We start from the raw sequence: 16,826 nt of genomic DNA, 5'->3' as shown, positions 1-16,826 counted from the left end.
TTTCATGTTCCCAAAGTTCATTTGAGAATTTATACAAACTCCAGTTCTACTCTACACAAAGCCTACTTTAATAAGTCAATCTAAAGCACTGGTTCCCATTGATTGAGAAACAGCTAGACACTCCGGCAGAAATAATAAACTGTGGTCTTCCAGGTGTGAAACTGAAGCCTGTGTGTGCTTTAATAAAAAAAAATATGAATAAGGAATACTGTACTATAGCTGGTTCCCACTGCACTTATATTGTACTGCAGTGAGGTATATCATTTATTCTTTCTGGAACAGCATTTGCTATCTGAAGAGAGTGCCACTAATCCTGCCCCCTCCACGTTTTTACAGTATTGTATACAACCCTCTACATCTTCCAGCAATCCTCTTCCACTTCTGCAAGAGGCATCATTTTCCAATTGCCAAAGTATCAAGCTCTATAATGGAAAGCATATCACTCCTGAGTACACTCTCACACACTAACTTCTATTTGCCGTTTATAGTGGGATTTGGATAGCACATTTTACACACTGATCTGCTTAGAGTCTTACAATTGCTTACCTTCCTGGTGCTTCTAAAATTAGGTTCCACATTAATTTCCAGTATTGTGGTTTCCGGTCTACCATTGTTGCAAACAATCAAAACAGCTATTAACGACCTCTGTCTTCCAGGTTTATAACAATAAGCATCTTGTAGGTATAGTATATGCTTAAAATTCTGGAGGAAGATGGAGCTTGATAAAAGAACTCCCCAAATCCTGATGTTTTAATGATTAAAGACGAAGCATAATCTGTACAACAGGGTTCGCCCTCCAGTTGCTGCTAAACTCCATTATCCTTGACCGCTGGCCATGATGGCTGGGACTGATGGGAGGTGGAGCCCAGCAACAAGTGGCGGGTCACAGGTTCTCTATCCCGCCTTTACACTTTTCTGTGTTTGATTATATAAAGCAAGAACTATCCCACATCTCAGCAATTTTAGCAGGAAAAACATAGGGGAAGAGCAAGACAAAATTATTTCTTTTTTTCAGAGCATTCTAACATACCAACTGTGAGCTCGGTGATTTCCAACTAAGAAGTTATAACAGAAAAAAGCAAACACAGACCAACCACTCTGTATCAATGGTAATTTTATATTAAGTAAAGAGCAGAAAGCTGAACACAATGGAAGGCACATACTAGTATATTAAAGAGTTCTGTGCTAGTTCTCTCTCTCTCTCGGGTGGCAGGACCAAATATCAGTGTGCTGACAATGCAAGACTTCATTCTTCTACTTTTTCATCAAATGCAGGCTTAAGTACTTTAGTGAAGTCCCTTCCAGGTCAAATGTACCAAGATAATTAACTCACCTGTCCTCTGTCTTTTCTAGCTATTCTTAAGTGGCATTATGATGTCAAAAGATTTGCCTTGTAGAAAGTTATTACTGAAGCAGCCTTCCATTTGATTTCATAAGAACTGGGATCTCAAACACCCTTTGCAAACAGCCATGGTGCTCTTACTACTTGATGTCCTCCTCTCTGTATCCCTCTTTAGCCATTACCTGCATGAAAGGTGAAAGTGAGTAGAGAGGGGGCATGCGTTTTACTCTCTCCCTAACTCTTGCCCGCTAGCATTGGTTACTCTTAAGTTTAGCTGCAATTGTTTCCGAGGCTTCTCTACTCATGAAAGCTCCACCCTGTGATTTAGACTCTTGGAAGATCACAGTTCTTAAGTTGCAAGGGGAGCTTCTACAAGTAAAAAAAAAAACCATAAGAATGGACCTGCAGCCCCTTTGTATCACTCCCCTGAACTGAAGAGGGCTTATGAGTTTGGTAAAGACCAGAAAATGAACATTAAATAATAAAGTGCATACCCAAACCAACTTTAATCTCATTTCCTTAAATACAAGTCAGTTGAAGTCATACTACTAAGCTTACTGCTCTTTCTAAATGTCTAGTGTATTTCCAAAAGCCTCGAAATGCCGCACTTAATTTTGTGTCTCTGCTAAGGCCCATGCTGTTTAACTACCATGTGCCTGAAAAGTATTGGGTTTCTCTAGAAAAGGAGTTTGTCCTACAATGAAACGTGTTTGAAGCCTCATTGGATGATGGAATCAACTAACTTATTAGTAGCCCTGTTTACTTTTTTACACCTCATTGGGAAACACCCCCCCCCACAACAAATGATGTAATAAGACATCAGAATTTTGCATGGTTTGTGGCAATACGCTACAGTAGAACAAGAGCAGATCAGCAGTTCCGCTTAACACACCAAAAATTATTTTTGCAGGTATGCTGGCATTTTGTGCAGCAAAACACAAAGTGAATGGCACACCTACCTCTTCAAATGTTTAAGGATACAGGTGTGTATGTGCTTGCTGTGTAAACACCAAGTACACTGTGCACTCATGTTTTCTGCAGAAAGTGTGCAGCTCTCATTGTCTGGGCTGGGCAGAAGTATGCAGGGAGACACAAGAACAGCCACAAGAGGATGTGGTTCTGCATTAATGTGTCAAAGTGGATGTAATGAATAACATTCATTGCTGGCATTCCATTAAGGTAAAAAGGTGTCTTTCTCCCTTCTCTTGGGGATAATGTTCATTAGTCAGAATCATGCAAGCTAAGTAAAGCTGTGAAAGTAAGTTGCATATAACTCTTTTTCCCCACTCACATTATGCAAGGGCTTTGCCCTCTGAGTGAAAATAGATGTGTTGTCGCCATAACCTTTAAATGTGCTCCATAATTCAAGTTCTTTTATACAAGTTAACACATACTGTGATCCAGAGAAGGTCAAGCACCTGAGAAAACTGTTTGCAATTACAAGTTGCATTTTCTGAAGATCTCCTTTAGTGGCTGGTATGATGGACTGAGCAACGGAAAAACAGCCCAAAATATAAATTAGCTAGCCTGGTTTCCCAACACAAATGTCCTCTACACTTCAGAAGTCCCTTGATTATTTCAATACATTATTTACATTTGTAAACATTGGAATATCTTCAAGTTATCTACTTAACCTACCTCACAGGGCTGTTGTGAGGATCAGTAATATTTGTACAATTCTTTAGGGGGGGAAGATTACATATGCAGCAAGTAGCATTATTAAGCATAAAGCAGAAACCCAGTAAATATATGAGAAACCTTAGATTGTTACATACAATGTAATGAGTAATTGAAACATAGTATTTGACAATTCTCTCAATCCCCTCTCTACTGGCTGTGAGGATTTTGTTTTGGAACCCTCTCTCTCTCATACCTGCATTTTAACTATTGAATGTACAATTACATTTTGGGTACTTTATACTCAAACATTCCTCCCACATTATTCCACCTGTTCACCATCCATTAATGAGAAAAGAAATATATTTGAAAAATTATCCAAGTGAAGAGAGAATTTTGGTGAAATTCCCATGAGCAGGGTGCGGCTTTTTGTGACTTACCTTACCTCTGAGGTGGCCAAGCGCAGGGGATGCCATCATGAGGTAACTGCTCCAATGGGACCTTTTCAGATCAGAAAGCGTAGGTAGCCACGGGAGGTCCAGAGTGCTGGAGAATTGTTTACTGGAAAAGAAAAATATATTACCCACAGCCTCCTCATAAATAAAAGATCAGTCAAAAACATGACAGTGACTGAAATTCTAAAGTGCTCTGAGAATGAGGCAGAAAAACAGAAGCCTCTTTCAACAGAGCAAGAAAAACTTTTGAGAACTGGAGGGCAGATTTTTCAGCATAGCACTACTTTGTCAAAACAGAAGCATCAAATTCTTTAAAACTAAATTGTAACCAGACCTTTTGAGATGACATGCATACTAGTATTAACAGGAGCAACAGCATTTTCCTGAAAACAAAAGGCAGCTCCTGAGGTAAAATGGACTTTCAAGAGTCTCAGCTTTCATTAGACTGACTAGTCCAAGTATTAGACTTTCATAACTGACAAGTCCAAGTATAAATGCAAGCAGCTCAATAAGAAACAATAGGAAGGGAAATAAGTCTAAAAATTGCTTTTTTCAGCTCATTTTGTATAAAAGCGTGTCTTCATGATTTCAAGTTTCTCAAGTACACAGAATGCAAATTGGCAACCAATGTATTAAAAAAATTGACACATAGATTACAAGCAAACAAAATAGGTAGGTTAGACTTACCTCATGGTGTATTTATTTCCAATTTATTTGCCTTTGCTGAAACTGACCCACTTTTTATTTCACTCAGACTGAAGTAGATTTGCGCTTGGTAACCATTTTGCCTTGTTTGGTATGAAACACAGAATCACAGAATTGTAGAGTTGGAAGGCACCACGAGGGGACCTCTAGTCCAACCCCTGCAATGCAGGAATCTTTGTTCATCGAACACACGACCCTGAGCTATCCCAGCGACTTCATGTTAAATTGGAATCTACTGTTACTTTTATTACTGACATAAAGTAACCAACACATAACCAGCTACATTGAATTCACCATGCTTTGTACAAAACCAGTCCTTGTAATTCTGACGAAACCTATGCCTTGGATTCAGAAACAGTGAACACAACAGAAGAGTATGGCCTGGATCGGACATGTTCCTGGTTTAATAAACAATGGTTTGTTGGATCTGGAATTTACTGCGTGCCTGCGTTCTCTTGCTTACTGTTGCCCAATCCACCTCCACTTGCATGCCCAGCTTAATACAATAATTCCTGTTTGTTCAAGCCACATTTTGCTGAACCAAGGTGTCTGAGTGCTCTGGTCTGAGTGCTCCCTACAAACCAGGATTGGACACAGTACTTTCCTAATCCAACAAAACATGGCACGAACCAGACCTAGGATTCCTTCAAGGAGGTATCACAATGCAATAATGCATGTTTGGTAGGCGTCTGTCCAGCACATTTAAGTCCTTTCTACATCTCATCTACATGAACAAACTCCTTTACGCAAAGACTTCACTGAATCAATTTAGTAGGACGCTTGTCATAAAACATTCAAACACAATTGAGGATTTTCCATATAATATTTATACTTTCAAAAGTACAATATTAATACAGGTCCATCAGTTAGAAATAACAGCAGTTTGTTAGCTCTACAGGGCTTCTTTAACGTAAAACCAGCTTACAAATGCTGAAAAGCAGCAGTGGTCCAATAGTCACCATTACATATGAATTTGTCATCTCTTCCAGAAAATTAAAAAAAAAAATGTTCCCAAATTCAATTTACTAGTATCATGAATATTAATAAAACATCCCCAAACATGCCACAATCACTATTCACAAATAAAGTTAAAGGAACATACAAAATATTTTTTTCACTTAATACTGTTAAATAACAATAATAAACTACAAGATTTCCTGAACAGAAATGGTAGGACCCCTGAATGTTTTACAGTGAACTTCAGGAAAAAAAATTAAGTTATCTATGACTATTTTCATGATATACCAGCCAAAGATTTACATAACCATTTCAAAATATACCAATAAAGATTTACAGCCTCTTGAAGATGCACTAAACAAATAGGTCCAAAAGGGGAACACAAATGCTTAAAAATACTGTTACTATCACCAGGAGGTATTTATGATACTCACTGAGATGCATAAGCTTAGTAGTAACATGTTGACTAAAAAAAACAGATAACATCTAAGATCTTTAAAACCCTCTAAATTCTCATGCTTTACAAAGTCTGCAATGCAGAGTGATGGACTTCTCTAGTATGGACTTGCATTCTTCCAGTGGATTTCCAGAAATATGTTGACACAGAACAGCCATGAAAGCATGGGGCAGGGGGCTGGGACGCCCGGCTCCCATCGTTTTGTTTTAGTCATTCAATAAACATCAAGAATAATACCAAGCTTCAATTGTAAGCCAATCCTCACTAATAGACATGGAACCTGATAGCATGTAACAAAAGGAACTGTTCCCCCACCCCACCCCCACTTCTTCGGATCAACGTCAGTACTAAGTGCTTTGAAAAAAGGTCTTTTGTAATAAGTTTTGTTACTTTACATCTAATATTAAATAAGAAGTTGAAGGGCCATGAATTTAAGAGCATTCAAAGACAAATTTACCTATTAACAGTCAAGAAAGCTTTGTTTACATTCCAGGAAACATTGCAGTTAAAAAAATGAAAAGATAAGATAAGATATAAAACTGCAGCAATAATTCATGGAGAAACAGATGCATTCACATATTATATAAAGCCACTGCAATTTCTGCAGGCGTTCAATGTTTGTTAACTATACAGACAGTAGTTATTTAGCAGCAATGATTCCGCAATAAATAATGCACTGTGTTTCTCAGTCCTGCACAAAAATTGCAGCTACTGTTACATTAACAGTTGTAACCTACTGGCTCTAATGGCAGAGGAGACCGTAAAATTGACTGTACAAAAATTTGTCACACTGTGACAACAAATATAAAAACATAACCAGCAGGTCTGAAATAAAAAGACTGCACTGTGAGGAGGACAGTGTAGACAAACAAGGTTTCAAGTCCACCAAGGGAAGGAACTGCCTTCAGGCTAGAGGTCCTCGCTAGGTGCAAGGCAGCCTTGGGATTGGAAACTGTGTGGCCGACTTCTAGAAGAGCATGCTTTTGCCTCTGTTCTTCCATGCCCTGAAACATAAAACATGGGTTGTATAAGGAATCTGAGCAAAGTTCATAGCTCCTACCAACCACTGCAGCACATGATGCCAGAATGCTGGTGGATCGCAACAGACGTGCAAAGAAGCGATGCAGTTTCTGTATGGCTTTATCCCCATAGCAACCCTATCACTTCTTTGTGAAATGAACCTGCGCAGGGCACCTCCAAGCTACATAGTTTAGTTCCTTGCTTAGTTCGTAAGCAAAAACTCTGTACTTTCCAAACTGCTAAAAAACACACCACGCGATGAGGAATCTAAATAAGTCCAAGTATTCATTTACAAGGTGTCGATTTTACAGTTTCCTAGCCCTCCAGCTACTGCAGACCTCAAAACAATAAAAACAATTCTTGACGCTTACGTACCCGTCTCTGGATAAGTGGAGTTTCGAAAGCCAGGATCTTTCTGAAGCTGAATCTCTTTCAGAGTGAATATTGACACACCTGAAACAATATAAAGAAGAGGTCTTTTTCTCCACTTAAAGAGCTTCTCTTCTAGAAACATACACTGTGCTCAGAAGCTGCAATAAACCACAATGACTGCCACACGGAGTGAGAAAGAAGCAAATACTGGGGGGGGATGAAAGAGTTTGGGGGGAGTGCTAGAACTACTAATGGTGCTCCTAACATTGAAGAGAAGAAAGGGAATCGAAAAATGAAAGAGAAAGGAATAATAGATATTTTCCCCATTGCTGCCTTCAAATGCGGCAGGACAAGAGCAGGGAGACCTAAGAGCCTAAGCTTTATTGATCCTGATAGATTGCATATGTGAGAGAAAGTTCTATCTAAAGTTTGGGTGAGGTGTAACAACTAAGCCAGACTCTACCAGACTCTACCAGACACAACGTTTTGACTCAGTGCTGCCTTAAGAGATGTTAGTGGTTTAATGAACAACCATCCAAGGAACATTCAGAAACAAGCTGTTACCTCACTCAAATGCCCAACTAACATCACGACAGAGTGGTCTGCTTACTTTCTGGCAGGGCATGTATCCTTGTTCCAAGACTTCTAAAATACGCATGCTTCATAGCTTCTTCTGCTGAAATCCTTTTCTTTGATTCATACTGTTAAAGCAAAAAGATTTTTTCCCCTATCAGATCATAGCTGAGTTTTTTGCGCACATACTTTGAGTAGGGATTTAAATGCAAACACTTTGAGTGGTACTCAGAAACAGACGAATAGCTAGTGCAGTTCTTTCAAGTGTGGTTGGGAAGCTGTGTCCTCTTTAGTTCATTCAATATTTCTGCTGCATTTTTTTACTAAATGAAGTAATCTTCAAGCTTAGCACCAATACAGCTCTAATACTACAATCCTAAACATGTTTCTGCAGAAGCAAGTCCAATGAACATAAATGAGATATTACCAAAGTGTGGATAACCACGGCTACACTATCTCTGTACTATGTCTAGGAAGGGATTTGGCTGGTACACCAGTGGCAAGTCAAAGATGCTTCACATCAGAGAAGCCACCTAAGCTTTAAAGAGGAAAGCCAAATTTGAATTTACCCAAAGCTAAACAAACAAACAGTCATGTAGAGGGAGTGCATCCCTGACTCCCAAGTCAGATGAAACTCCTACACACAGTACTTCCATCATGTTCATTGGTCCTTTTCCAGCCTATTACTGACTCCACACATCAGTTCAACACTGATCAGCTATAATGTGAAGGGAGGCCACTACCACTGCACAAAAGTGTTTCCAACAAGGGGCAAAGAACCCTTGTCAATTAAATAAAAAAAATTGATTTGATTGGCCAGTGTTTTGCCAATGTTTGAACTGATCACACATTCAATTTTGTACTCCTATCACCCACCAAGTAACCCACTGAACTCAATTTTCAGTGTTCATCTGAAAGCTCAGTACAGATGTCTAAAGAGTAAAAAATGAGAAGCAGCTTACTTGAAGAAATCTTACTATCAGTTCAATTCCTTCCGAGTCAAGTCTGGAAAAAAACCAAACAAAGTTTAGCATGTAATAGTTATGCATTCCTAAAACATTGCTTCAAGCAGAATCTAACAACTGAAGTGATGTGTACATGTTTTCAGTGGCGAGAGATCTCTGCAATTTCAATCACTCAAGAAGTGGCGCTAAATAAAAAAAAAAACAAAGATACACAAACAAGGACTATGGGACCCTAATTATGCAACTCTACTAACAATGCTCCTCTGTCAATATGCCCATCCAGTACATTGTTTTTAACTAACGCAGAATGAATGGGCATATGCTAAGTGTTGCTGCCATCAAGGTATGTTGAGCAGCAAAAAATTGAAAAATGCTTTATTATATATAAGGCTAATTTCAGCCTGTGCTTAGACTGCCTCCACACACTTGTGTAAGGCAAATATGATGAGAAAAACCAGGAAACATAAAGCACATTCCATTATATGCTTTGTCTTAAATTCAATAAAGCTTAAGTTCTAGAAACGAGTTCATTCCCACTTTATCAGTGTGTAAGGTCCGTGTGGTGGTTGCTTGCGAGTAATGAGGCAAAAGTCCAGCCTGTCTTTTAACAGGTTTATTGTGCATACTATGTACAGTGCAGAGCTACAATTCCATGTCTGCATCAGTCACTTTCAAAATCCGGGAGTGGCCCCTTCCGGTTGCAACCCCAACATAAGAATTTCGGCACCCCCAGTCTCCGCCTCCCCTCCTTGCGTGTCACCCCTCTGCACAGTTGGGCGGCGGAAATGGTGTGCCTCCCTCCTTGCCCGCCGGGCGAGGGGAGCGCAGGGTCTCTACAGGCATCCCCAGAGCCCCTATGCTCATGGTCCCTGGTCTCCTGCCCTTCCCCACTGGAGACGTCGCTGTTTCCTCCACTGGAGGAGGTGCTGCTAGTCAGGTGGGGCCGAGAGACCTTCCCGGGAGCCTCACGAGAGACCTTCCACCACCTCGCGCTGAACCGGGGACAGTTCCCTGACCACAGTGGATTCATCATAAGGAACAAAAAAGTATTTGTTATGATTTAAGAACATAGCAAAAGCCTGCTGGATCAGGCCAAAGTCCAGCATCCTGTTCTTACAGTGGCCAAACCAGATGCATGTGGGAAGCCCACGCAGGATATGAGGCCTTCTAGGTATTCAGAAGCACTACTGCCTCTAGCTGCGGAAACAGAGTGCAGCCATCATGGTTGTAATCGCCATTGATAGCTTCTCTTCCATGAATTGTCCAATCATCTTTTTTACAAGCCATCTAAGTTGGTGGCCACCACTGCCCTCCTGTTGGAGCAAGTTCCATGGCTTTAACTAGGTGCTGTGTTAAAAACGGAAACTTCCCACATTCGGCTTCAATGAATCTCGTGGAGTTCCAGCATTATGAAACAGGCTGGAAAACCTTTCTCTACCACTTCTCTCACTATGCATCATTTTAATAAACCTTTATCATGTCGCCTTCCTTACTCGCCGTTTCTACTAACACTAAAAGCCACTTTCCAAGGGGAGTCCCTCCACCCTCTGGATCATTTTAGTTGCCCTTTTTCTGAACCTTTTCCAACTCCAAGCTATCCTCTTAAGGCAAGGCAACCAAATCTGTCCCAATATTCAAATGTGGTACATCTGGATTATATAACGGCATAATTATATTGACAGTTTAATTTTCAGTCCTTTCCTAATGATCCTAGTATGGAATTTGCCATATTTCACAGCTGCTGAACACTTGGTCAACATCTTCGCTGAGTACATACTATGACCCCAAGTCTCGTTCCTGGTTGTCACTGCCAGTTCATTAGAAGGAAGATATTTACAAATTTACTGCCTACCTACTATGGCTAATCTAGGTGCCTGCAGTCCATTGGGGAAGAATTAGCTTTAGATTTTAAATTGATATTTTCATGCTATGTACCCGGACAGATTTGTTAACATGTTCCAGTGGTCTCCAAACACAACATAAAATAACTGTAGTACCTTGGAGCATGGTTGATTAAAGGCTGTGGCTTGTATTTGGGAAAGTTGTAGTTCCTAAATTCATCACTGGAAGTAATGCCTGGCCACGTTTCTTGTGATGGAGTTCCTAAGTTGAAAGAGAGAAACAAATTACACCCATACATGGACTAACAAAATGCATCCAATAAAAATAGCATCTATACCCAAGTCCCCCACCCCTGCAACAAAGAAGAGATGGTAAGCAAGCAACTAAATTTTGGTTAAATTCAATAAAATTATAGATTAATTTGCAAAAATTAAAATGCCACTCTTTATGGAACACTTTCAAAAATCCTCTTAGAAAGCATGATAAACCCATAACTGTAAGCTAAGCAAATCTATTTACCTAGAAGTCTGAAAATTAAGTGCAATTCGTCTTCAACCAGTTGACCGGGAAATAGAGGTCTTCCAGATGCCATTTCAAAAAATATGCATCCAACTCCCCTACAGACAGAAAAAAATAAAATGACAGTTCAAAAATACTGATGTTTCCATTATGGATTCCAGTCTAGTTGTACTTGAATGCAAACTTGGCTTTCTTGACCTACCCATATAGTGCTAGTCATGCCAGTAAGAGCAAAACAACAATAATATAAAATAAGGTACTGTGTTATCTTTCTACCAGAAGAACCAATGGCAAAAATTGCACGCATGGAATTTTCTCCACCTGATGGATCGCAATCAGTGTCACTACTGACATTTAGAGTTCCTAAATAGGGAAACCTTTGCAGAGTTGATTTCTTAAGTAATTTGCTACAACTAAACCCAGGATAAAATATATTCTTCTATTTCTTTGCCTCCCTCCCTCCACCTCTGCTGTAAACTAAAGAAGTGCTTTGAAATGTTTATGAACACTTTGCAATATTACTGAGTTTTGTATTCACATGTAGGAGGTATAATTTCACTGAAAGCAAACGTGGGTTAGTAATTGAGAAAGACATACCACATGTCAATTTGCGTTGAATATTCGGAAGATCCAAGGAGAACATCAGGCTGGCCTATACCATAATGTGACAACCTCATTGGAATAGGTCTTCGTAGGGACAGATTTTGCTCTAGCCAAACCTTCAATGAGAAAGTGTCACGTTAGCTTCCTGTAGCTCTTCTGAAGCCTCCTGGCATTTCATATTATATTGCACTGTATAGATATCATCTGTGCTTCTACAGACATTCGTGTGGTTCAGAAGATACTGCTGTACACACTAAGTAGAAGAATCAGAGCAAGGCTGGGGGGACACGTGGCCCTCCAGGGGCTATTAAAAGTCCAAATATCCATCAGCCCCAGTCAGCATGGCAACAGCCAGAGAGGATGGAATTTGTAGGTCAGCAGCATCTGAATGTGAGGTTAGCCAAATTTACACGACTTGCTGAAATACACTTGCTTGGAAGTGCTTTTCTGCTCTGTATCCAAGGACAGGGAACTAATCATAGCTCTTACGAGTGGCTTAATGCTTCCAAAGTGTGGTTTTTGAGGCTCCCAATAATTGTGCAGCCCCCTGTGCTACTGACCGACAGGATAGACGCTCTGGCAAACTTCGAAAACATAGGTGCTATGCAGCCCCCTAGTTTGTCTGACAAAGCAGGAAGAGCTGCTTAACCCAACTGAACTAAAGTTTAGGGGTGCTGGGGGGTTTCCCATCGGCATCTGGTTGGCCAACAGGATGCTGGACTAGATGGGCCAACAGCCTGATCCAGCAATACGTTCTTATGTTCTTAGAGTATGCACACTGTGGACATTCGAGCACATATGCACAATAATTGCATGTGATTATATGAGAGATTTCTAAAGAATGAACATCCCCCCCACCCTCAATGAAGCAAACCATTCACTCCATACCAAAGTCTGCTAGTTTTAATTCTCCTCTTTCATTAATTAGTAGATTTTGTGGTTTCAGATCTCGATGTAGCACTTTTCTCCTGTGACAGTATGCCAAACCACGTAGAATCTGGTATAAAAATAACTATTAAAGGAGAGAGAGAGAGAGAGAAAGGTTAATTCAAAATTAAACTTTCAAAACTGATAAGGAACCACTGCATGGTTGATTATCTGATTATAACTGCCAGTCTCCAAAAGCAACATGTACGCTGAAAACAAAGAGAAATTCTTCTATAACTGCACGCTGTTTTCAGGTACCAGCTACCTTAATTGTTATTAGCAGCTTATCCTTATCACTCAAGTGAATTCTTTTAAAATACCCCTCTCTCATTGCTGCCTCCAATTACCTTCCCTTACACTGCAGTCTTCTATTTCAAATGCAGTGAAAAGGGATTGCAGGTTAACCCAGAGACACGCTAAAGCAAATGAAAGGCAGCTCTGCATTTCAATGTATCTTTAATCACATTTGTCATACTTTCCCCATCAAGAGAACTTCGATTTAGATACCACACTAGCCCCCGTGCCTGTTTCCTTATGTTCCTTCCCCTGTCGCCTAAATTGCCTCTTGAATCAACCCTTTGATATCCTCCATATTTTCTTTTTTCTGTGTGTGTTTCTATGCCTGAGCAGGTGTCTGCTGCTGCTGCTGCTGCTGTTGCTGCCGCAGGTTCTTGGCTAAAGACAAAAGAGTCCTCCATAGAGCTATTTCTTCATACAAGAAATAAGCACACTCAGCTCATTATTATTCATCAGCTGACTGAGAAACCGCGCACCACAATACCTTGGCATATCGCCACACATTTCACTGCTGAATTCTGCCATGGAACAGTTTGGGAAATGGTTTTTGAATAACAGCAAACCAAATGAAAAGGTTGTGGTGCTTTTCTCGTGGCTTTGCAAACCTTCCCCCCCCCCTCTCAAAAATGGTTTGCACAACTGTTATTCTCTTTGGCTCTCTTTTAAGGGTTTCATTACCAAACCACATTGGGCTACCCTCCTTTGCATTAATTCTTCAATGCCGGGAATGAGGAGAGCAAGATGCCCAATCAGAAACTTACATTTGTTTGTCTCCATGAATATTCAGTATCATGTGTTTTCGTGTCCCCAATCTACCACCCACACTGTGGGTATTTTTTGCATCAAGAGACGAAGGTAAAAATCCTGCTCTGAGAAGATGACTGCTGCAGAACAGCAGCTATTAATCATTTGCAGAGCACTCTGAGTACATTCTATTTGTCACTGAATCTTGCCAGGGCAGCATACATGGATTTATTTATTTTTTTATCCTCCCATTCCTCCCCTATGAAAAAGGTAGATTAGGCAGAGGGAACTGCAGGTCTGAGCAGGGCCTTGAACCTGGCTTTCCTACATATGAACTCCATGTTTTAGTCACAGCACCACCTTCATAATAGCCTTGTGGGGTCATCAGTGGGCCCTTAACAATACCCGGAGATGCAAAAGATTGAATCTGGGACCTTCTGCAGACAGAGCAGATGCCCCACCACTATGCTACAGTCCTGCCCCAAACTGAAGAGATAGGGAAGGATGCAAACAGGTGGACATAGTAGCTCTTTAGCAGACAAAGATTCTGAAGATATACACCTACACTCCTCTTTAGCCAGGTCTTTGGTTGACAGACAATGCCCTTTTAAATTGGGTTGTTCTTGTTCTTGTTTTTATTATGTATTCTGTGTTTTACATTGTGGTTATATCCTGTGAGCCACCCTGAAACCTGCAGGTATAGGGTAGCATAAATAATAATAATAATAATAATAATAATAATAATAATAATAATAATGGATTCAGATTTTTTAAAAGTCCCGAATAAGCTGCAAATATATGGCCTGTAGGACTATTTCAGCTCATTGTTAACCTGCATGCGTTAAAAACAATGATTTTATTTCATCTGAAGTACAGTCATGAGTGTCGGATGGGTAGGTTGCCTCTTTCAAATGCTCCTATACAGTCGTACCTTGGAAGTCGAACGGAATCCATTCCGGAAATCCGTTTGACTCCCAAAATGTTCGGAAACCAAAACGTGGCTCCTGCAGCCAATTGAAAGCCATAGAAGCTGCGCTGGGCGTTTGGCTTCTGAAAATTGTTCAAAAACTGGAACACTCACTTCCGGGTTTTGATCGTTTTGGGAGCAGATTTGTTTGGGAGCCAAGGCGTTTGAGATCCAAGGTATGGCTGTATATGCCAAGGCAAGGCTTTAGGCTATCAATCCAAGCCCCTTACAAAATACAGTGGTGCCCCGCTAGACGAATGCCTCGCTAGATGAAAAACTCGCTAGACGAACGGCATTCGTCTAGCGGAAGCTGCCCCGCTAGACGAAAAAGTCTATGGGGCTGCTTCGCAAGACGAAAAATTTCCGTCTTTTTTTTTCGTTTAGCAGAGCGCGGCTGTCACTGCCGCTTCGCTAGACGAAAAACCCGCTAGACGAAAATTTTCGCAGGACGAATTATTTTCGTCTAGCGGGGCACCACTGTATTAGCGGCAGCCTCGGTTTTTAAAAGTTATTTGCTGCTCATTCCACCCTTGGATAAACGAGTGCATCCCCCAAGATTAAAAGGTTCAGTTTTTTCCTCCCTATGGAAATTATTCTGAGATCTAAACCAGATGGGTTAAAAAAATATGGGAGGATTGCTACACCAAATAAAATAAAAAGATCTATGAAAGGAAAGGTCCAGCAATGTTATTCTAATTTGGGCATAAAATCAATTGGAACACTTATAATTCATGTCATTTTGGCACGCTATAGGGTCATCCACATTTACTCCATCAGTCATCAAGTAAACAACCTCCTGCTTGAGAAACACGAAAAGTTTGGTCCACTGAAAGGCAAGCAAATGCATGCAAAACTATGTAACTTGAATACTTGCCAGTTAAGAGGTTGTCTTCAATAAAGCAAAGTGCTTCTATGCAAATTTCACAGTGGTTTACTAATTAAACCTGCTTTCTTAAAGGGAAATTACTCAAATAGGAACCCTCCCTCACACATACACTGAAAAAATATATAAATATTAAGGAATGCCAATTATGAAAAAGAGCAAAATGGTTGGAAAATAGTGACTATGACTTACCTTTACATTGTGCATACTCATGATGTTACCACAATCATCCATATACTGCTTTAAATCTTTGTCCTGTGAAAACAAAAAAAAAGTCGTTGAGTTATCTACAATAGGGATACAAAGTTATGTTTACTTATTGCTTCTCCTTAAAGTGTTTATTTCTTTAGAGCAGAGAGGGGGTGCCTATTCTGGTTAGTGGACCAGATCTTTATTTCCCTACTCCTGGTGGGCCAAATCTGACAGGTATGCAGCTTTCATCCATCACTATGACCTCGGGTGATGCTGTGCCTCAAAGCTTTGACTGCCGTTGCACATTGCCTGAAATCCAGAGAAGTGTGAGGCTCTTAGCAAAAGGCCTTTTTGGTTTTCAGAGTTTAGAATCTAAGCCATACAATCTAAAAGGCTCAGGGAAGATAGCTACAAGCCCGCCAATCTATATCAGGAATATTGTCAGATTAAAACCGGAACCATTACTTGGTAGATTACTCAACTGAAGCTTAGTATGACCAGTTGTGAATGAGAGGTAAATTATAGACAGTGAACAGACACACTTTTGAGGAATTTTGGTCTCCCCTAAAGCAAGAAAAGAAAGAGGAAAACGTTGAAGAAAGCTTTCACCTCTCACAATGCTGCCTTCTATTTATTACAAAATTCATTTAGCATTTTCATTATTTCAATAGTCAAAAACCAAAAGGATTTGGGACACACACACACACAAATACAATATTATGTACTGCATCAGCAAAGAGGCAGATGATTAATCAACTCTTTTTTATCATTTGGCAGCTCAGCTTTAAACTACTCCTAGAAAATGCTTATGTTCAGACTTTGGTGAATCTCTGAAGGTAAAACTTTTGAGGGAAGTTAGCTAAAATACCTCTCTGTGCATCCTTATAATCTGAACCAGACATAGGCAAACTCAGCCCTCCAGATGTTTTGGGACTACAACTCACATCATCCCTGACCATTGGTCCTGTTAGCTAGGTGTCAGGGAACTGCCCTCAGCAGGGCGGGAGTTGTCATTGATGTACCGACAGCCCTGACACCTCCTCAGCAGCGACACCTCGTCAAGCGGGAAAAGCGGGAAGGGCGGTACCTCCTCCAGCAGGGAGGAGCAAGCTGCAGGCAGCCCGATGAGGCAGGGTCTCGAGGATGTTACTGAGAGCCCCAGCACGCCTCGTGAGCTTCGCTCTGAGGGGAGTGTGCCACTTCCATCGACCCAGTTGCGCAGAGGGGTCAAAAGGAGACAGGGGAGAAGGCACCTCAGTATGCCTAAATTCCTATGTTGGGGTCACAGCCGGAAACCGGCACTCCCGGATTCTGCAAGTGACTGAGACGGTCGTGTTTTCTTGTTCTCTGCACTGTAAATAGTCTGCACCAATAAACTGTTTAACAGAC

General features: G+C 40.6%; 1 protein-coding gene across 1 annotated transcript in view; it reads right to left on the bottom strand.

The window, feature by feature from the left end:
* Window positions 1-4,923: 4,923 nt before the first annotated feature.
* Window positions 4,924-16,826, bottom strand: part of CDK17 (cyclin dependent kinase 17) — a 77,534-nt gene continuing 65,631 nt past the window's right edge. The window contains 10 exon segments of the mRNA XM_033161442.1: window positions 4,924-6,537; window positions 6,929-7,006; window positions 7,536-7,626; window positions 8,461-8,503; window positions 10,461-10,566; window positions 10,825-10,922; window positions 11,422-11,471; window positions 11,473-11,543; window positions 12,316-12,439; window positions 15,438-15,500. Of these exon segments, the coding sequence (XP_033017333.1) occupies window positions 6,443-6,537; window positions 6,929-7,006; window positions 7,536-7,626; window positions 8,461-8,503; window positions 10,461-10,566; window positions 10,825-10,922; window positions 11,422-11,471; window positions 11,473-11,543; window positions 12,316-12,439; window positions 15,438-15,500 (819 nt within the window). The 3' untranslated portion in view covers window positions 4,924-6,442.

Source organism: Lacerta agilis, chromosome 10 (assembly GCF_009819535.1).
Source record: "Lacerta agilis isolate rLacAgi1 chromosome 10, rLacAgi1.pri, whole genome shotgun sequence".
Taxonomy (NCBI): domain Eukaryota; kingdom Metazoa; phylum Chordata; class Lepidosauria; order Squamata; family Lacertidae; genus Lacerta; species Lacerta agilis.
Note: the sequence above shows the minus strand (reverse complement) of the source record. Positions and strands in the feature narration are given on the sequence as shown.